We start from the raw sequence: 23,018 nt of genomic DNA on the forward strand, positions 1-23,018 counted from the left end.
ATTAATTTTGTGGCCTTACCCCTTTACTTTGCCAAATATTACATTACTTGAAGTACGCAGGTTTTTAAAAAGTCAAAAGCACTCTTTAATTTGCTAAGATAAGTTGGTATCCTAAATGGAAACACTTCGTAATCCTGGGAGTATGTAAACCTTTCTTAGATTCACAACCAGACCTAAAAAATTTAATTAAAACATTTCAGATGATATGATAAAGCCATTTTGGATCATATCATTTATAGAAAATGAGGCGATCCATATATATTTACTATTATTAAGTCAGCACTGAAGATTCTAGCTTATTATTCAATTGTAGTAAAAGTCAAATTGAAACTTATCTTTATTCAATTCTTGGTTCCATAATAAAATTCCATTTTAAAATCATGCCAATTAAACATATTCTCAATATCTTCATCATCAGAATAAGCAGAAGTCCACGTGTGTATCTGGCTTTGCCTGCTAAAGCCTACGTTTATATCATCTTTGCAAAATATCCAAGATACACACTTTTCCTTTATTGCCAAAATTCATTAAGGGACTAAGAGGAAATAAGTCAGACATTATTAAGTCATAGCTTATTTATTTTCTATACATTTGGCAAGGTTTTTTGAAGCTATACTCTATGAATTAAAAATTCAGAATGGGATACGTTTCTCCTAAAAGACACCCAGCTGATTCCTAGAAAGACTTTTCTCTCTTCATCTCAAATTTACCAATATCTTTCAATAATACAGAGTTTGAATAATTATCACCTTAATTTCTAATGAAACTAAACTGCCTGAAGTCCATGAGAATGTTCGAGAAAAGCACTGGTTATTTTTACCTATATAGGAATATAATACCTTCCACAGATATTCTGGAATTTTATTTAACATTTTTCAAGTAGATATAAAGACAGTCACCTAAATTGTACCAGACATCCATTTCTCCACTCAGGGTCCTCACTTCTACAATTGTTTGTCCCAGAAAATCATCTGACTCCTTTTTGAAATGTTGCTTCACTCTGGATTTAATGTCATCATCTTCATCCCACACTCTGACTTTGATTCGATCTGTGGAGTTATGGCACTCACTGAAAACAGATGTGGATAAGTTAACAACCAGTGATAACTTCTCTAAATGGCATCTGATGTTAGCAACTTGTTTTAAATCTATCTAAGCCAGAAAGGCATAGTATATTACATAGTAAATAAGATTTCCCACAGACTATTCCACCCATGGGATGTTGCGGGTATCAGGGATATTGAAAAAAAGTTGTGATAGTTAAGTAATGTTAATAAGAGAAAATCCTACCCCGTTCCATTCTATTTCCTTTAATTGAACTGGACGTAATCAAATATGGATCAGAAACCTTTGGGATATTTTCTCTAAGGTATATTTCTTATTTGCAACAGTTATCTATGATAACATGTCCACGCTCAGGAAAATTCTGTACCATAAAGATAACTTAATTGCAATGGGTGTTGAGGAAGTGGACATCACAGAGTCCTATTGATAAGCTAAAAATCCCAGTAAGCATGTAAGATATTGTTAAATCAAATCATCACATATGGATACCCAGCATCTTTAAACATTCTCCTTCCATTTTGGCTACATTTCTCCTTATGTTCCTCGTCTTCTCAAGACAAGCTAGATCAAATACATTCTTAGATTCCTTTGTAGTTACGGTCCAGATATTTGACCTGCATTCAAGCAAGATCTGAACTCAAATTGAGCAAAGTGAGCCAGTGACTGTATTGTGGGGTTTTGCTCTTTCAGCAACAATAGTGGTGGTCTTTTGTACTTTATTGTAGAGTCTCCAGTATTCACTCCTGAGGGACAAAGTATTGATCAATGGTGGCAATGATGTTTTCTCCAAAGAAACCCCATGATATAATTGGACATTGTTTCTGCACAGTAGATTTAGAGGTGGGCATTTGGACCTCTCCGAAAATTCCTGAGTGACCTAAGAGTCTATGAAATAATTTTTTTTTCTGTGTAAGCTAACTAGAGTAGACTCTGTTGTTTGCAACTAAGAATACTGATCAATGAAATAATTTTTAAAGAATGAAGGGAGCTTCAATAATAGGCCTTAAAATGCTAAATTGACTCTGTGGAGGAGACAATGAGGGCAAACAGTGAAGATTTAATTACCTCAGGCTCGAAAGCTAATGCATTTTGAAATGCAGTAGCGAAACTGCTGGTCAAACTGTTGCTTGCTATACTTTGGAACTGTGACCACATGCCAACTGAAGCTTTTTTATTAGCGTGAATGGTAGGAATAAAATTCAGAATACTGGCATGTGCTTATTAAATCCTGCTGCTTTCAAAAGTGTACTGTGGTAGAGATGCACTCAAACTAGAGCTAGAGAGTCTCTAACCAGAGATGCAAGGGAGCACAGCTACCTTTACCTACCAGCAGAGGCTCACTTTGCTTGCGTCCTGCAATATAAATTGACTGCGAATATCATAATTTGGAACCTTGCAGGGTTGAGAAGAGACAGCTGCTTCTGTATACAAAATGTATGCATACAAGCAGAGGTTTCTGAGTGCAACTTCAAAAACATACGAAACTGTTGCCCCAGGGTGTTTCATACACTTTCCTTTAGGAAATCTCTAAGTGACAATGAAGGGGAACTTAGTGGCAAAGATCAGATTAATGGTGTTGCACCTTGGCATGCAGTTTTGCAGGGGCTGAGGCAGCAGCCATTAGGTTAAGAGTGAGGAATTGGTCAGAACAAAGGAGTCAGTAGCAACAAGTTACATTTTCCAGGCTGATGTGGTTACTCATAAAATGGTCTTGAAACTCACCTCCTGGAAGCCTGGTAAAATTTCCAGAGCATGGTATTTCCAAATGTGCCTCAGGCTCACTACAGCTGTATTTAAAGTAATTTCTGGGTCCTTGAGCTCACAGCGAAAGAAAATGGACTCCAAGGCGAATCTCTTCCCAGCTAGGAAAACCATTTACCTGTTTCCTGGGATGATCCCAATTTATGGTTTTATAGATATGCAATGCCTTTTAATTCTTTTTGGAGCCCTCTTTTACTTTCATTTTAGTAGGCATTGGCACATTGGTCAAGGAAGGTCTCCCCAGATGTAGAACCAAGGACTTGGAGAAAAAAGAAATTCGCCAAGAAAGAAGTACCAGGGCCTGCCAAATTGGCTAGCCAAGTAACTACTTCTGCTGCTAGCATCAGGAAGTCCTGAGTAACCCACCCAGCTGGACTCTATTATATTTGCTATGTACCACCGACAGTCATATATTTTCTACGTTCCCTCTTACTGAATAAGACTTTTTAAATTGCTATTAACCTATTTTCTTCTCTCTCCACAGTAATACATTGGGAATGTTAGAAGAAGATGACTTGTCTTTAGTGTATAGACCTAAGGATCACAAAGAACCAAACATGTAGCTGAGGGAGAGATTACCCAAATGTCCTAGACTTCAAGCTAAATACAGTAACTGGATATAATTTGGGGATTATCTGCCTTGGAAGACACAGGATGAATTCATTTTAAGTCCAGAGAAAGATATAAATATTGTGTATAAATATAGAATGCTCAGAGAGGTGGAAGGTGACAGATACAGTAAGTTCATTCACTCAGCAACCTTTTAAGCCCTCCTTCCCTTTCCTGCTTTTGTGAAATATCCCAGTCTCCCTTGCAACTAGAGATGACCACTTGACAAAGTTCTGACAATGAGATATAAGCAAAAATCTTCTTGCCCTATTCTGTTTTCTTCTTTTATTACTCTTTAACATGCATGTAGAACATCCTCCACTAAAGATGATAAAACAGGAAGATAGATTTAGCGTTTTTCTTCAATGGAATAATTGAGTTACCAAACTAGCCCTCAAATGCCTATACCTGGAATTCTTGTTGAATGAAATAAATAAATCTCTTTTTCACTAAGCCACAATCATGGCTTAATGTGAAGCTGAATAAAATTCTAATTGAATCAGTGGGAAAATAATGAAATATCTACCAAGTTCATTTTGTTTGATTATATATTAAATGATTTAAAATGTTTAATTTATTAACTCTTACTATTTTTGTACTTGCTGTTTTATTCCTTAACTATTTAACATGTGTTTCACAAACCTTGACTTTTATGAAAATATAAAGGCTTGCAGTTTAGATGGGAAACTGGAGGCTTATGTAGGAAAATTTGACAGTAAGAAATATTTTTACACACAAGGGAAAAGTCTACCACATAAAATAGAGAGAAAAAGCATACTCCCATTAAATCTTACTCCACTAGATCATTCCCCACCTGATTAATTAGCTAACAAAGACTCCTGGTTTAGTCCACCAGCTTGTGATTTAGCCTTTCTATAAGAAAAGAATAAGATATTTTACTGCATAAACTCTTGGTAAATAAAATAAGTATTATTAAAGCCATTTGCTTTGTAGTTTTTTTTTTAACTAAAAACAATCTGCATCTTAAAGAGTAGTTCATATGTCTAATTTTGTGTTTTTTCATTGTTAAAGAGAGGAATGGTTTGGTTTCCATGGGAATAAGTTATTTTATTCTTTCCCAAATTAAAGCAAAGCGTTTCCCCCTTCTGGACTCAGAATTATTGTGTGTGTTTGTGTTCTGTTTTTTCTTTATTTTTGTTTTCAGTTCACAGATACCCTATCTCTGTACAGCCAATCACTATTTGGCCAATTTTCTTTTGGCAGCCATCCAAAAGACTAATTTCCTTATAATTATTTATTCCAAATTTGAAAATGGTCTTACTGTAAACATTTTTAGATTTAGAGTTTCCTGGATATGGCCCAAACACATATCTCCTATAATTAAGGCAAAACAAAAAACAAAGACAAAAAGCAAATAAAAAAAAACAAACCAAAACAAACCCCAAACCCACTCCTTACCCAATTTATAAGAGTTTAACCTATTCTGAGAAGGACTGCTTTACCTAGAGAAATGCCCATGAATTTCATAAAGCCAATAAAGCCTGATTTCAGTGGAACAACGAGCTGTTGCTCAAGCAGTCATCCTCCAATGGGAAGTCATTACAAAAGTAGTGTATGAGCAAATGACCATTCAAAAATGAGAACCATACCTATAGTCAAGCTAGTTCTAATGAAGCAACTAAAATACATCTCACACAGCAACTATATTAGAAAAAAAGCCAATAGTAAATTATGTTGCCATTAAAAATCATGTTCTTTAAGAGTTTATAAAATTCTAGCTATATATTTTAAGTATAGTAAATGAAATTTCTATATTTTAATGCTATTATACCAGATTTTGTTAATAGACACATTAATAAGAGAGATATTAAATATATATGTGTTTTTATATACATATATACCCATATATGTGTATGTATATATATATGCATTGAAACAAGCTGTAAGGTTATATGTCAAAATATAGGTGGTAAAATTAGTGAAAAATTTTATTTTATTCTTTATATTTTCCTATCACAATCAACAAAATTGTATTTTAAAATATCTAGTAATTGTAAATAATCTCATTTCAACTCAAGCTGGAAGTCAGGGCATTGACTGAGAAAATAATCAGCCAGAAACCTGCAAGAGCCATCCTTAGGCAAAGCAGCAGCAGCCTTTCAGGCAGTGATTGAATTCTCTAGTTACAGCTTAGTTCCTTAAACTCTGACCCACCAAATGGAAATATGTGAGACACCTGATGTGCACATTTCCTCTCAGTGATTTATTATGAATTTTGTAACCCACTTCCATCACAGTATATGTGTCTTGTTATTGAATTAAGAGCCCTAACCCTATTATCTTTTAATTGTATTATAATAGATAGACAAACTCTAAGTTCAAAACCCAGTGCCAGTGCACAGCGACTTTCCCCACTGCATTTATCAAGGACAATTTAATTATGGGAATTAGGATGGAAAAAAAACCCTGGTCCTCAACATTTTACTTTTGTTTAAGTTTTTCTGAGGATATTCTATGTAGTAATTGGACGTTGTAGATCCATTCTATTAATCAATGACATGGAAGACAAAAGAATGAGAATAAGAAATAAATTATATTATTAGAGGCACTTTTGTAAAAGAAAAGGAGCTGAAGAGGAATTCATATGCTGACATTTAAGGATTGGTTGAATGAAGTCCTAGTACTGTAATGGGCCAGAGAACCAAAGGACAAAGTATGATCTTATAAGATATACCAATTTTCCTGCCCCACCTTCCAGCCCCACAATTAGACCATCAATACCTCAAAGTCCTGTATTCTATTTTTATATCTATTTTTATACCTAATATTTCCTTCACAGGTACTAATGTTGCAGATAAATTTATTTTAATAGCTTTTTTGAGAATTATTCAGTATTAAATATTACAAAATATTAATTATGTTAAAATAATAAAGGTAAGAAACTGTTTTGTTTAGAAAAATACTTTATTGTCCATTTTGCTGTGCAAAGAGAGAACACTTAGGGAGAGAGATCAGAAAACAGGAAGATCTATATGATATCACTTTTAGGTGGAATCTAAAAATCTGAACTAATAAAAACAGAGAGCAAAATAATGGTTACCAGGGGCTGGAAGGTGGGGAAATAGGAGAGATGTTGTTTAAGAGTACAAAATAGTCGATAAATAAGTCCTAGAGATCTAATGCACAATATAGTGAATATAGACAACAATATCATATTAATCACCAAACTTGCTAAGAGACTAGATCTTAATTATTCCCACGACAAAAACGGTTATGGTAATCATGTGATGTGATAGAGGAACTAGTTAATGCTACAATGGCAATCATATTATAATATACAAACGTATCAAATCAACATATTTTTCCTTAAATTTACAGTGTTATATGCCAAATATAATTTAAAAAGAAACAACACGTAGAAAACAGGAGAATCAAATTACTCTTTCAAAAAATAGGAGAAATATATATGCATGCGAATGTGTGTGTGTGCGTGTGCGTGTGTGTGTGTGCGTGCACGCGATAGGGATGGTTTCTACTCACCACCTCTTTGGTTCACCACACGTTTTTCTCAACTCAGACCCTTTGTTCATTGTGTTTCTTAGAGCAAGGATGTCTTTTCCCTACTCCTCTACGTAATGAACACTTAGCTGTCTTTCAAGACTCAGATAAAATATCACCTCTGTGTGAAACTTCCCTAAGAAAAATTTTTCCAAACCCTAGTACCTACAGCAAATTGATATGAAAAAACTGTTTATCAGAAACATAAGAGAAATATCATATGTCACAGTAATCATACTCTTCTTTATTGTTGCTCATTAACTATTACAAATGTGCATATTCCAATTAGTGGCTAATTATGCAGCTGAAATCTAACCATTTGCTTTAAGTTGGAAATAAGATCCACTTTGGATATATGTTTGACATTTATTGGACATGTGATTAAAGGCTTTATCTTTTCAAACCTGATTTTTCTTTAAGTGGTGACATGCATTTTTTTCTTCAACTAACTTGTCCATAGATAAAGAAGCTGCACAGCAAAAGATAATGTAAATGTAAGCAGCCAAGGACAGTCAGTGTATGTTGTCACTGTTCTGTGGTTGTCCTACTCTAGCTCTAATATTCCAAGGTCTATGATTCATAGAATAAGTTATGCCTTTTTCATTTTACTTTCAAGGCCAATGTGTATTAGGCACGATGGAATAACAGAACAAACTTGGAAAAAGATCTGCCTGATTCAAATTCCATTTGAGCCACTTACTAGCAATATGACTCTGGGCAAGTTATGCAATTGCACTGAGCCTCCATGCGCAATCTATAAAACTAGAACATTGGTATTGATCTTTTAAACATGATTAAATATATTAAAAAAACAAAGAACTATGCTGGGCATTTAGCAGGATTTAATTAGATCTAGCTAACTAATGCAACTAAGTACATCATTCAAATATATAAATATATTTTGCCTTTAACAGCAATGGACAAGTTACTGAAAATATATAAAACAGGGAATTTTTTAATTAGCCTAATTATCAAAACACTGAAAATTAAATCATTGATATATATTGATATAATAAAATTTTATTCAACTATTAAAAACACTGTTTTAGGTGAAGATTTATTTCAGGGGTCTCTATACTGTTCCATTGATCTATATATGTCTGTCTGTATTACAGTACCACACTGTTTCTGTTACTGTAGATTTGTATTATTTTTCCCCATAACAAATTTTTAAGTGTACAGTACAGTATTGTTGGATACAGGTACATGGTTTATAGCCAATCCCAGAACTTCTCTTGCTTAATTAAGACTCCGTGCCTACTATTTACAATAGCCAGGACGTGGAAGCAACCTACGTGTCCATCAACAGATGAATGGATAAAGAAGATGTGACACATGTATATAATGGAATATAACTCAGCCATAAAAAGAAACGAAACTGAGTTATTTGTAGTGAGGTGGATGGACCTAGAGTCTGTCATACAGAGTGAAATAAGTCAGAAAGAGAAAATTAAATACCGTATGCTAACACGCATATAGGGAATCTAAAAAAAAATAAATGGTTCTGAAGAACCTAGGGGCAGGACAGGAATAAAGACACAGATGTAAAGAATGGACTTGAGGACACGGGGCAGGGGAAGGGTAAGCTGGGACGAAGTGAGAGAGTGGCATGGACATATATACACTACCAAATGTCAAACAGATAACTAGAGGGAAGCAGCCACATAGCACAGGGAGATCAGCTCAGTGCTTTGTGACCACTTAGAGGGGTGGGATAGGGAGGGAGGGAGGGAGACGCAAGAGGGAGGGGATATAGGGATATATATATAGTTGATTCACTTTGTTTTACAGCAGCAACTAACACAACAATGTAAAGCAATTATACTCCTATAAAGATGTTAAAAAAAAAACTCTGTGCCTATTGATTAGTAACTCCCCATTTCACCCTCTCTCCAGCCCACAGAAACCACCATTCTAGTCTTTAATTCTGTGCATATGATGATTTTAGATACCTCATATAAGTGCAATAATGCAGTATTTGTCTTTCTGTAACTGGCTTAGCATAACATCCTCAAGGTTCATCCCTACTGTCACATATTGCAGAATTTCCTTCTTTTGTAAGGATGAATAATATCCCATTGTATGTATATATCACATTTTCTTTACTCATTCACCTGTCACTGGACATTTAGGTTGTTTCCACATCTTGGCTGTTGTGAATAATGCTGGGCTTGGAAGCGCTAATATCTCTTTGAGATTCTGATCTCAATTCTTTTGGATATATACCCAGAAGTGAGATTGCCAGATCAATGGTAGTTCTGTTTTCAAATATCTGAGTAAACTCCATACTGGTTCCCATAGCAGATGTACCATTTTGCATGCCCACCAATAGTGTCCAAAGGTTCACACAATGGGAAAAGACAGATAGGAACTGGGACCACAGAGGAAGGTCCCATCCAACAGAAGCTTGAATCAGGAAGGAAACCCACATATCATTGGTGATGCTGTCCAAGGCAGAGAGAGAAGGAAAAAAAATACTCTGGCTTCTCCCATCCTCCCACCTTTGATCTTATTGCAGTGCTTCCTCATGGCCAAACCTAGTGGGCAGGGAAGTCTGGGAAAGGTAGCCTTTAGAGTTCAGTTCCCTGAGATAAAGAACATACCAAAGACATTTCAGGGAATAAATGGTATAGCAAACAGGTAAATGACCAGCACATATGCCAAACTCATGTAGAAAATGCTATAAAGAAACACATAACACTATGCACTTGGTTTGAAGTGTTTCTTTGTTTCTCTTACTCCCTTTTCCTTAGGGAAAGGCTCCTTGTGCCTTTCCCTAAGAGGTCTTTACATTTGCATCTTCATAGATAAAACCCTTTAACGCTAAAAGCACTTTTCTAGAGTGTATCATTCAACTTGCTTATTTCAGGAAAGGAAACTGATAAAAAGAGAATAATAAACATTTTTGCAATAGGTAACACAATGAGTGATTTGGAAAGAAAATTATGAGTATAAAAATGCTTTGAGGGCTTCCCTGGTGGCGCAGTGGTTGAGAATCTGCCTGCCAATGCAGGGGACACGGGTTCAAGCCCTGGTCTGGGAAGGTCCCACATGCCGCAGAGCAAGTAGGCCCATGAGCCACACTACTGAGCCTGCGCATCTGGAACTTGTGCTCCGCAACAAGAGAGGCCGCGACTGTGAGAGGCCCGCGCACCGCGAAGAAGAGTGGCCTCTGCTCGCCGCAACTAGAGAAAGCCCTCGCACAGAAACAAAGACCCAACACAGACAAAAATTAATTAATTAATTAAATTTTAAAAAAGAAAAGAAACTTGTTTAAAAAAAATGCTTTGAAAAAATAATAGTGCTTTATAAATATGAACCATTTTATTATCATTAATGTTATATAGTCACTCTGTATAAGCATATGGATGCTTTAAAACTTTTTTAAAATACTGTTTTTCAGAAAGATGGAGCATGCCTCTACCAATTTCCACTGCAGTGAGCACAATTCATATTATCACATATTTGCATTCAGTGCCCTACTTGACTCAATGAATGTTACTGTCAATATTTTAATGGAAAGATATTGCTTAGTGTTAGTTTTTACCTTTAAAAGGTTTGATACTTGATCTATATAATTGTATTTAATTTTAAGTGAATTTGTATAAATGCAGGATCATACTCTACATACCGTTTAGCATCGCCACTTTTTAAATGTAATATGTCATGTCCATCCTGACATATACACATATACATCATTCTTTCTAATGATTATATGATATATTCCATTATATGGATATTTTCTAACGAATTCATCCCCTATAGATAGTAGATGTGTATTTAGGTGGTTTCCAATGTCTTACTGTACTGCTATACAGAATGCTTTGTATGTATATCTTTATGAACTTATAAAAATATTCTAGTCTGACAAATTATTAAAAGTGGATTTTTTAGGTTGGAAGTCATGTCAGTTACATACACATCTGTATACAGATAGATACACACACACACACACACACACAATTACTAAAATATCCTGCAGAAAGCATATATGTGCTTACACTACACCTGTTTCTCTATACTTTCATTAGTACTGAGTACTAATTACTTTTCAATCTTTGCTAATCAGAAAGCTGAAATATGCCTTCTCCTATTATATTGACTTTTCGGGAGTCCATCTGTTATACATTAAATTAAATATGGAAAAAATGAAATATGTATGTACATTTCTACAAAATTTTCCTCTTTCCCACACCAGTCCAACTGAAAAGGAAAAAAAAAAATGAATGAAAAGTGCCCTCCCCCACCATATATCAAAGAGACCTCTAAAGAGGAGCTTATGATTATTTCTTGCCAGAGAAAAAGGGTTAAAATAGCCAGAATCTGTACCTGGCAAGAGAACAGAATCAGTCAGCATGCTTTTTTATAGGCATTTAAGTTGCCTTTCTCTGAGATGCTCCCCTTCACTCTTCGCTAGAAAAGAACAGCTGCTATTCTCCTGGGAAACTCTGAAGCAATGATGGCAATGTCAGCGGCAAGCTGCAGTTACATCAGTTGCCTGGGCAGACCTTATCTGAACACCACACTTGAATCAGAAGCAGCGATGATAAAGGTAAATGCTATTAACTAACACCTCTCTCATTCCAAACATCAGCAACAGTGCACAGGCTAGTGGAAAACTTCTGCACTAATCACCAAGGAATTGCTAAAACAGAGAAGAAACATTAGGAAATCCTACCATCCAATTAACTTTTCCACTTAAATCTAAGCTCAACCAATTATTGGGAATGGAGCAGTTATGCCTAAGAATTCATAAATAGCAATGTTGGGTATACTTCAGACCTCTCTGGACTCTTTTGCTGGATGTTATGGAAAATACAAAGAGATAGAATTCAAAAAGAAAAAAAAAACCAAGTCACCACACAAACACAAAAAACCACTTGACAGCACCTGTGTTATTGTGGCAATGGTGCTCATCAACAGTAGCTACCCTTCATCATTAAAATGTAAACTCAAGTGTCTTGAAAATTAGAGTTCGATCTACATAATTATGAACCTTTAGCCAAAAATTCAGATAAAAAATACATCTATTTGAATGTTTTCAAACTTCCAAAAGAACACAACTTGATCAACTATAAACATAGCTTAAAAAGGTACCAAAAACACTATCCTCCAGATGATATAAAGGTATGACTGATTATTCACAAAGAATTAATTTCAACAGAAGATATTACATTAGGTTAAACCATATGAAATTGCCATTATTGTACGTCAAAAGAGTTGACCATCAGCAATTTCATATGGCTTGGCCTAGTAATAACTAGTTCCATATAACAAAATCTTGTTTGTGTCCTAGTTGAACATACACTTTGTACTTGGCAAGTACAAGAAATTCTATGAAATTAAAAAACTAGTGCGATCACATAACAGTCGGATCATTAAGATACTGAAGAAATTAGTGGTGGTGGTGTGACAGAGAAAATAAAGAAAAGTACCAAGTAACAAAGATAGTCAAGATTTCCTAAATTGGATGTATTTGAGAATGATACTGATCCTAGAGGAGACCACTTAAATACTACTGTAAAACATTTTTCAAGAAAGTCAGCCACTCCTCAGGGGACTTCCTTATTCCCCCACCCCAGCAGACAATGGATTAATTTTGTCTATTCAAGGAAATTCCAAGATCTTAAGCCCATGTGAGAATATTATCCTGACCTTAAAGTAGGCAGCAGTCAAAACTTCTGGCTATTAAAGAATTTCTTGGGGTTCTAGAAAGATCAGATCCATATTCATCAGGGACAGTAGATAAATAAAGAGGATAAGATTTTACATAATAGGAGAAAAGATGTAGGGTGCCAGCATTTTATAAAGGGCACAGTAGAAGCCAGGCAAGACTTTCAGAGGTCTAAGGTCAAGGCCAGATGGCCATAGATGGTAAGGAAAGCTAGCCGGTGTATAGATAGCATTCACATAAGAGCTACTCTTGAGTTGCACTGATCCTCTTTCCATAAATGTGAAGTCTTCTAAGGGGACTGACTCTTTCTGCTTGCCCACTGGCTATTAGCTGTACGAAAGCATGCCTCATTCTAGAGTAGTCCACAGCCTCTTAAATCTCCTGGAAGGGCAGTGCATAAAAGTATCAGTGACTTAACTTTCCCCCAATTTACCATTTCTCCACAACTTTACTCCTGTATTATGAAATACTGTGGGTTCTAATCACTTAGTTTCATTTCAATCTTTGTGACTAAATATACCACTGAAAAATAAACTTGGACTAGTTGTTTCAATTACTTGTAGGAACAAAGCAAGGTATAAACAATAGCTTAAAACCAAACATTTAATTAAACATGCTTTAAATCATATAAATACGGCCCTTATATTAGCAGTGTTGAAAAAATAGTGTCTCGTTCTTTGAAGGAATTTTCCCAATACATGAACTTAATTATTTGGCAATGGTAAAGTTTCACAAAATAATATACCTATGATGTCAGAAAGGGTCTTAGATATCATCTTCAGATAAAAACACATGTTAAATGTCCCCTCAGAATTAGTGGTAATTTTCCATCCTGTGCTTTCTTAATTTTATCCATAGTTCTGTGAGGACAGATCAAAAAAGGATGTCAAAATCTAGTCTTAGTAAAAGCTCAAGAAGCTATTCTACTGCTTATTTCAGTGCTTTAAATAAGACAAAATGCATTTTGTCCCCTTTACTGTCCCTTCAATTCCAACTCTAATCAAAAGCATCACCAAAAGTAACATATCATGAAGACTAAAGGCATTGGTAAGGTTTCATCAGGCAGGAAAACATATACTGGTGATGCTAGTAAAAAAGTAAATGCTTGACCGTTGCAAAGTCATGCTGGCCTCTGCCGCCACAGGCTCGCCCTGCATTCTGTACTCCTCCCTCCCCACGGCCTGAGTGAGCCAGAGCCCCTAAATCAGTTGCTACTTTACCCCGTCCTGTCTGGGCAGGGAATAGACGCCCTCAGGCGACCTACATACAGAGGCGGGGCCAAATCCAAAGCTGAACCCCAGGAGCAGTGAGAACAAAGAAGAGAAAGGGAAATCTCTCCCAGCACCCTCAGGAGCAGCAGATTAACTCTCCACAATCAACTTGATGTACCCTGCATCTGTGGAATACCTGAATAGACAACGAATCATCCCAAAATAGAGGCGGCAGACTTTGGGAGCAACTGTAGACTTGGAGTTTCATTTCTGCATCTAATTTGTTTCTGCTTTTATGTTTATCTTAGTTTAGTGTTCAGAGCCTATTATCACTGGTAGATTTCTTTACTGATTTGGTTGCTCTCTTCCTTTTTATATATATATATTTTTTTTCCTTTTTCTCTTTTTGTGTATGTATATGCTTCTTTGTGTGATTATGTCTGTATAGCTTTGCTTTTGCCATTTGTCCTAGAGTTATTTCTGTCCCTTTTTTTTTTTTTTTTTTTTTAGTATAGTTTTTAGTTCTTGTTCTCATTGGTGGATTTGTTTTTTGGTTTGGTTGCTCTCTTTCTTTTTTTAAATTAATTTTTAATTTCTTAATTTTTAATATTTACATTTTACTAACATTATTTTATTTATTTCATTCTTCTTTCTCTCTCTCTCCTTTCCTTCCTTCCTTCCTTCCTCCTTCCCTCCCTCCCTCCCTCCCTTCCTTCCTTCCTCACCCTTTTCTTCTGAGCCATGTGTCTGACAGGGTCTTGGTGCTCTAGCCAGGTGTCATGCCTGAGACTCTGAGGTGGCAGAGCCAAGATAAGGACATTGGTCCACCACACATCTCCCAGCCCCACATAATATCAAATGGAGAAAGCTCTCCCAGAGACCTCCATCTCAATGCTAAGACCCAGCTCCACTCAACGACCAGCAATCTACAGTGCTAGACACCCTATGTCAAACAACTAGCAAGATAGGAACACAACCCCATCTATTAGCAGAGAGACAGCCTAAAATCATGATAGTTCACAGACACCCAAAAAGAGACCACCGGACGTGGTCCTGCCAACCAGAAAGACCAGATCCAGCCTCATCCAGCAGAACACAGGCACCAGTCTCCTCCACCAGGAGGCCTACACAACTCAATGAACCAATCTTGCCCACTGGGAGAAGACACAAAAAACAACAGGAAGTACAAACCTGCAGCCTGCAAAAAGGAGACCCCAAACACAGTAAGTTAAGCAAAATGAGAAGACAGAGAAATACACAGAAGGTGAAAGAGAAAGGTAAAAACCCACCAGACCAAACAAATGAAGAGGAAATAGGCAGTATACCTGAAAAAGAATTCAGAGTAATGATAGTAAAGATGATCCAAAATCTTGGAAATAGAATGGAGAAAATACAAAATACGTTTAACAAGGACCTAGAAGAACTAAAGAGCAAAAAACAATGATGAACAACACAGTAAATAAAATTACAAATGCTCTAGGAGAAATCAATAGCAGAATAACTGAGGCAGAAGAAGGGATAAATGACCTGGAAGACAAAATAGTGGAAATAACTACCACAGAGCAGAATAAAGAAAAAACAATGAAAAGAACTGAGGACAGTCTCGGAGAACTGTGGGACAGTATTAAATGCACCAACATTTGAACTATAGGGGTCCCAGGAGAAGAAGACAAAAAAAGAGACTGAGAAAATATTTGAAGAGATTATAGTTGAAAACTTCCCTAATATGGGAAAGGAAATATTCAATCAAGTCCAGGAAGCACAGACAGTCCCATGCAGGATAAATCCAAGGAGAAATATGCCAAGACACATATTAATCAAACTATCAAAAGTTAAATACAAAGAAAAAATGTTAAAAGCAGCGAAGGAAAAACAACAAATAACATAAAAGGGAATCCCCATAAGGTTAACAGCTGATCTTTCAGCAGAAACTCTGCAAGCCAGAAGGGAGTGGCAGGACATACTTCAAGTGATGAAAGGGAAAAACCTACAATCAAGATTACTCTACCCAGCAAGGATCTCATTCAGATTCAATGGAGAAATTAAACCCTTTACAGACAAGCAAAAGCTAAGAGAATTCAGCACCACAAAACCAGCTCTACAACAAATGCTAAAGGAACTTCTCTAGGCAGGAAACACAAGAGAAGGAAGAGACTTACAATAACAAACCCAAAACAATTAAGAAAATGGTAATAGGAACATACATATTGATAACTACCTTAAATGTAAACTACCTTAAATGTAAAAGGATTAAATGCTCCAACCCAAAGACACAACTAGCTGAATGGAAACAAAAACAAGACCCGTATATATGCTGTCTACAAGAGACCCACTTCAGATCTAGAGGCACATACAGACTAAAAATGAGGTGATGGAAAAAGATATTCCATGCAAATGGAAATCAAAAGAAAGCTGGAGTAGCATTTCTCATATCAGACAAAATAAACTTTAAAATAAAGATTATTACAAGAGACAAAGAATGACCTATATAATGATCAAGGGATCAATCCAAGAAGAAGATATAACAATTGTAAATAGTTATGCACCCAATATAGGAACACCTCAATACATAAGGCAAATGCTAACAGCCATAAATGGGGAAATTGACAGTAACACAATCATAGTAGGGGTCTTTAACACCCCACTTTCACCAATAGACACATCATCCAAAATGAAAATAAATAAGGAAACACAAGCTTTAAATGTTTCATTAAACAACATGGACTTAATTGATATTTATAGGACATTCCATCCAAAAACAAAAGAATACACTTTCTTCTCAAGTGCTCATGGAACATTCTACAAAGTAGATCATATCTTGGGTAACAAATCAGGCCTTGGTAAATTTAAGAATACTGAAATTGTATCAAGTATCTTTTCCAACCACAACACTATGAGACTAGATATCAGTTACAGGAAAAAAATCTGTAAAAAAAATACAAACACATGGGGGCCAAACAATACACTACTAAATAACCAAGAGATCACTGAAGAAATCAAAGAGGAAATTTAAAAATACCTACAAAAAAATGACAATGAAAACACGATGACCCAAAACCTATGGGATGCACCAAAAGCAGTTCTAAGAGGTAAGTTTATAGCAATACAATCCTACCTCAAGAAACAAGAAACATCTCAAAGAAACAACCTAAACTTACACCTAAAGCAATTAGAGAAAGAAGAACAAAAACCCCCAAAATTAGCAGAAGGAAAGAAATCATAAACATCCCATCAGAAATAAATGAAAAAGCAATGAAGGAAACAATAGCAAAGATCTACAAAACTAAAAGCTGGTTCTATGAGAAGATAAACAAAATTGATAAAACTTTAGCCAGACTCATCAAGAAAAAAAGGGAGAAGACTCAAAGTAATAGAATTAAAATGAAAAAGGAGAAGTAACAACTGACACTTCAGAAATACAAAGGATCATGAGAGATTACCATAAGCAACTATATGCCAATAAAATGGACCATCTGGAAGAAATGAACAAATTCTTAGAAATGCACAACCTTCTGAGACTGAACCAGGAAGAAACAGAAAATATAAACAGACCAATCAGACCAATCACAAGCACTGAAATTGAGACTGTGATTAAAAATCTTCCAACAAACAAAAGCCCAGGACCAGATGCCTTCACAGGCAAATTCTATCCAACATTTAGAGAAGAGCTAACACCTATCCTTCTCAAACTCTTCCAGAATATAGAAGAGGGAGGAACACTCCCTAACTCATTGTACAAGGTCACCATCACTCTGACATCAAAACCAGACAAAGATGTCACAAAGAAAGAAAACAACCAGCCAATATTACTGGTGAACATAGATGCAAAAATTCTCAACAAAATACTACCAAACAAAATCCAACAGCACATTAAAAGGATCATACAGCATGAACAATTGGGGTTTATCCCAGGAATGCAAGGATTCTTCAATATATGCAAATTAATCAATGTGATACAGCATATTAACAAATTGAAGGAGAAAAAACATATGATCATCTAAATAAATGCAGAAAAAGCTTTTGACAAAATTCAACACCCATTTATGATAAAAACCCTCCAGAAAGTAGACATAGAGGGAACTTACCTCAATATAATAAAGGCCATATATAACAAACCCATAGCCAACATCGTACTCAATGGTGAAAAACTGAAACCATTTCCACTAAGATCAGGAACAAGACAAGTTTGCCCACTCTCACCACTACTATTCAACATAGTTTTGGAAGTTTTAGCCACAGCAATCAGAGAAGAAAAAGAAGTAAAAGGAATCCAAATGAGAAAAGAAGAAGTATAACCGTCACTGTTTGCAGATGACATGATACTATACATAGAGAATCCTAAAGATGCTACCAGAAAACTACTAGAGGTAATCAATGAATTTGGTAAAGTAGCAGGAGACAAAATTAATGCACAGAAATCTCTGGCATCCCTATACACTAATGATGAAATATCTGGAAGCAAAATTAAGGAAACACTCCCATCTACCACTGCAACAAAAATAATAAAACACCTAGGAATAAACCTACGTAAAGAGACAAAAGACTTATATGCAGAAAACTATCAGACACTGATGAAAGAAATTAAAGATGATACAAACAGATGGAGAAATATACCATGTCCTTTGATTAAAAGAATCAACACTGTGAAAATGACTATACTACCCAAAGCAATCTACAAATTCCTTGCAATCCCTATCAAACTACCAATGGCATTTTTCACAGAACTGGAACAAAAAAATTCACAGTTTGTATGGAAACACAAAAGACCCCGAATAGCCAAAGCAATCTTGAGAACGAAAAACGGAGCTGGAGGAATCAGGCTCCCTGTCTTCAGACTATACTACAAAGCTACAGTAATCAAGACAGTATGGTACTGGCACAGAAACAGAAATATAGAACAATGAAACAGGATAGAAAGCCCAGAGATAAACCCACACGCATATGGTCACCTTATCTTTGATAAAGGAGGCAAGAATATACAATGGAGAAAAGACAGCCTCTTCAATAAGTAGTGCTGGGAAAACTGAACAGCTACATGTAAAAGAATGAAATTAGAACACTCCCTTACACCATACACAAAAATAAACTCAAAATGGATTAAAGACCTAAATGTAAGGCCAGAGACTATAAAACTCTTAGTGAAAAACACAGGCATCTTGCTATCTTTTATTTTCCCCATTTTTATCCCATTTTCCCTTTTATCTGGTTTTTTCAATTATTTTTTATAACTGAATTTTATCTACTTTGTCATATTAGCTATTAATTCTTTTGTTTTGTCATTATAGTTGTTACTTTAGTATGCATATTTAAGTTATCACAATCTACAAATGTTTTATACCCTTTAATATACAGTGTAAGAACCTTATAATAGTATATTTTCAGTTTTGTCTCCTAGACCTTTATGCAATCATTATCATATATTTTAGTTATTGCATTAACAACTCAGGAATAAGTTATTATTTTTGTGTTAATACTTACCAATCTTTTAAATAAATCTAAATAAAATGTAAGAGCGCAATATATATGTCAATGAGGTTATTATTTCCAGAGTTCATTCTTTTTCATGCCTTTATATTGATCTGTATTTTCCTCTGCCATCACATTTTTTCTGCCTGAGAAACTTCTCTTAATATTTTTTGTAGTGCCAGTCAGAAGGAAAGGAATTCTTTCAGCTTTCATATGTATGGAAAGCCTTTATTTTGTCTTTGTATGTTTTAAACCACTTCATTGCCTTTTTTTGAAGAGTGTTTTCTCTGTGTTTAGAACTCTAGTTTGACAGTTTTTCTTACAACAATGAAAAGATGATGCTCCATTGTACTACTGGTTACACCATTTCTGAGGCCATCTTTATTTTTCTTACTCTGTGTATGTTGTGCCTTTTTTCTCTAGAAGTTTTCATGATTTCCTTTTCTTCACTGGTTCGGAGCAATTTGACTATGTTGTGTTGATGTAATTTTTTCATGTATCTTATGCTTGAGATTCATTGAGCTTCTTGAGCCTGTGGGTTTTTAATTTTGATCAAATTTGGGAAAAGAAAGTCCATTATTTCCTCAGATACTTTTTATACCCATCTTCCCTTCTCCTTTAGGGAACTCTGATTAGATGATTTTTGGCTTCTTGAACCAGTCTCAACTGTTCTGTTTATTCTTTGAAATTTTCTATATGTTTCATCTCATTTTTTTTATTATTATGCCTGTAAGATAAATAATCTTTTCTTCTGCAATATTTAATCTGCGTCATTCCTATTCAGTGTACTTTCCATTGTACACAGTGTATTTTTCATTTCTAGAAGTTCATTTTCAGTCTTTTGTAAAAAATATCTTCAATATCTTCACTTATCTGTTTTCGCATTGGGTTTTTTGTACTGGGTTTTCCCTGGCTCTCTTTGGGTGGTTGTTTTGAATGACTGGCACTAGTAAGGGAATGAGATAGTGTGGAAAGGGCACTTACTGCAGTAATAGAAGATGAGGATAAGAGTCTTCATTCTTTTACTTTCCTTGTTTGGATGAATTCTTTAGCAACAATCTGTTTCCCTCCCTGAGTCTTAGCTTTCTTATTTATAAAATGACAACAACAACAACGACGACAGTAATGGCAATGCTTCGTAAGGTATTTGAGAAGTGTAATACATGTGGTAGCGGTTAAGATACAGTAAATGGTTACACAAATATCAGTGACTATAATTATGATGATACTGTCAGTGATTTGGGTTTTAGATTTTTCTTCCTAGCCATTATATCTCAATAAGGTGATTACTTATCTAGAATTTCTTTTGTCCAATATTATCTTGTTTTATACACCCTTTACATAGAGATAAATGTTCTATTGTCAAGCTCAGCCAGGAGGGCAGGACCAAGGAGAACTGTCCATTCTCCCCTAATTTCCTAGCATTGACTCTTTTCCTAGCTGATATGAGTCTCAGCACAGTCTCCCCACCAATTAGAATGAGAACTCTGTACAGGGAAGCACCTATTGTGCATATTTACCTCAATGTCTGTAGCATCTAGGAGAGTGCCTCACACATAAATATTTGTTGAAAGAATTATTTTTCTCAAGAGGGTTGGAGCTGGTACTGACACACACACAAAATGCCCAGGAAGTTGGACTTTACATTGTACAGTTCTAAGTCGGTAGAGATCTGCCCATTTCCAATTTGGCTAGGGATAGCACTAGCATGTGAGTCTCCTTTCTCTGCCTTCAAAATGGTTGGTCCACATGTGGGGCACATCCAAGAGGTGGGGGGATGAACCAAATAGAGGATGGCTGGCTATAGTGATTGGGTCTTGAAAATGCTACATAAATCCAGATGACTGTAAGTACCTTTACTTACATTATATATATATATATATATATATATATATATATATATATATATTTTCTACTCAGGGGGAATTGGTTCAATCCATAGGCTCAAATTAGTCACCAGGAGACCACCCACGACTTGTATGGTTTGTTTCACAAAGAGGAATTGGGCTAATTGCTTAAAAATGCAAAGAAACTGTGAGCACTAGAGGTAGGAAACACATGACCTTAGTGCTAAGGCTATTACGAACCACATGGAAGCTAATTAATGAAAAGCTATTGATTAGACATCAGGAATCAGACTGGAGTACAGAGCGGGGAGGAAAGAAGGGAGGGGAAGGGACACAAGGAGGGACAGTGACAGATGAGAGGCAGACAGGGAGAGGGAGAGACGGAGAGAGAGAAGAGAAAATATATAATGGAGGGGCAGAGATGGAGAAAAACACATAGAGATGGACAAACATCAGAGAAAAATAGAGAACATAAATAAGCATAATAATTTCTGCCCTTTTGGAGTTCTACTGTTTGGCTTTTCCTGGACTGCTGCAAAGGCTTTCTGTAATACAATTTGTTTCTTCCTAATTCCTTTTCTATGGACCAGTTTAAATGTAGACCCTTTCTTCCCACCAAGAGGGATCTCTACAGAATAGACCCCATTGCCCCAAGAGTTTGCTGTTTGTAATTTAACTGCTCCCTAACGATTTGGGGGATTTTGTTTGAATTCTAGTTGATCCTCAGTTTAAAACTAAGTAAAGTATATGTTCCTCTGTATCTCAGCCTATAGAATATCAAGGATCTGTCCTGATCCAAAATTTTATGGTTTGTTGACTATAAATCAATTCTTTTTGGTGGCCCTAAGTTCAAACTTCATTGAATTCTGTCCAGACCTCTTTCCGTACACCTTCCTCTCCTTACTAACCCTTAAGTTCTGGTATGAATTATTCATGAAGTAGGTGCTAGTCTATTGGCTCTGCTGTATATGGATGAGTAATGGTTCAACCTTGTTTACTAAGTGAAAGGCAGTACTGGTTATTATATCCCCCTGTTGCCAGGCATATTCACAATGTAGACAATGATAAGTAAACAAATTTGTAAGCCCGTAAAGTGTGACTAAACTCCTTCTTGCTTTAGACAATCGTGGGACTATCTTCTTGACAGATGACTTCCTGATGCATCATTGTAAGCTAGCTCAGACGACTGAGGAAATGCTCCCATCCCACATAGCCCAGGAAGGGCCTCCACTAGTAACCCAGGCAATAAATCAAATCCTTGATTACATTCAGGCTGTCATTTTAAAATATTAACCTGCCATGCTCTGAAGACATTTTTATTTAACTGTAGTATTTAAATGTTATCTCCTATGGAGCTTAGTTTATGCTTAATTCATACTCAGCCCTGGGCTGAGCAGCACATGGCACAGTGGAGAGCCTTGGGCCTGAGGCACTCGGTGCGCCACCCCATCTGGGTAGCTGTGAATGCAACATGGGTGGCATATGCTTCAAAGGGCCAAATAACAGCATTATGAATTCTGGGTGCTTATGTGTTAAAAGAGCTTTCATGTACACTACCTCCTAATAATAACTTCATTGAGTCAAGGTGGGGAATACTTTTTGTGCACAATGCCCACTGTGAAACTGAGATTCAAAGAGGTTGAGGGGTTTCCTGGAGGTCAAGAAGCATGCTGGATCCAGAATAGTTCTGGAACTCAGGTTTGTAAACTTGAAGGCCAGAGAGCTTTTGGGTATAACATGAAATTACTCAAGTCAGTATTTTCCGTGGACCCAGTACAGTGCTTTGCATATAAAGGACACTCAGGAAATGAGGGTGGAATTTAACTGATACCCCACAAAGCAAGTGAAGCTGGTTGTTCAGTCAAT

General features: G+C 35.9%; 1 protein-coding gene across 1 annotated transcript in view; it reads right to left on the reverse strand.

Annotated features, from left to right (window-relative positions):
- Positions 1–23,018, reverse strand: part of UNC13C (unc-13 homolog C) — a 385,689-nt gene that overhangs the window by 327,357 nt on the left and 35,314 nt on the right. The window contains exon 6 of the mRNA XM_089906237.1: positions 900–1,069. Within this exon, the coding sequence (XP_089762363.1) occupies positions 900–1,069 (170 nt within the window). The remainder of the gene's footprint in view (positions 1–899; positions 1,070–23,018) is intronic.

The sequence above is a fragment of the Delphinapterus leucas genome, chromosome 2, assembly GCF_059928025.1.
Source record: "Delphinapterus leucas isolate spDelLeu-1000000601 "Yukka" chromosome 2, BTC_Dleu_Yukka2, whole genome shotgun sequence".
In the NCBI taxonomy this organism is placed as follows: domain Eukaryota; kingdom Metazoa; phylum Chordata; class Mammalia; order Artiodactyla; family Monodontidae; genus Delphinapterus; species Delphinapterus leucas.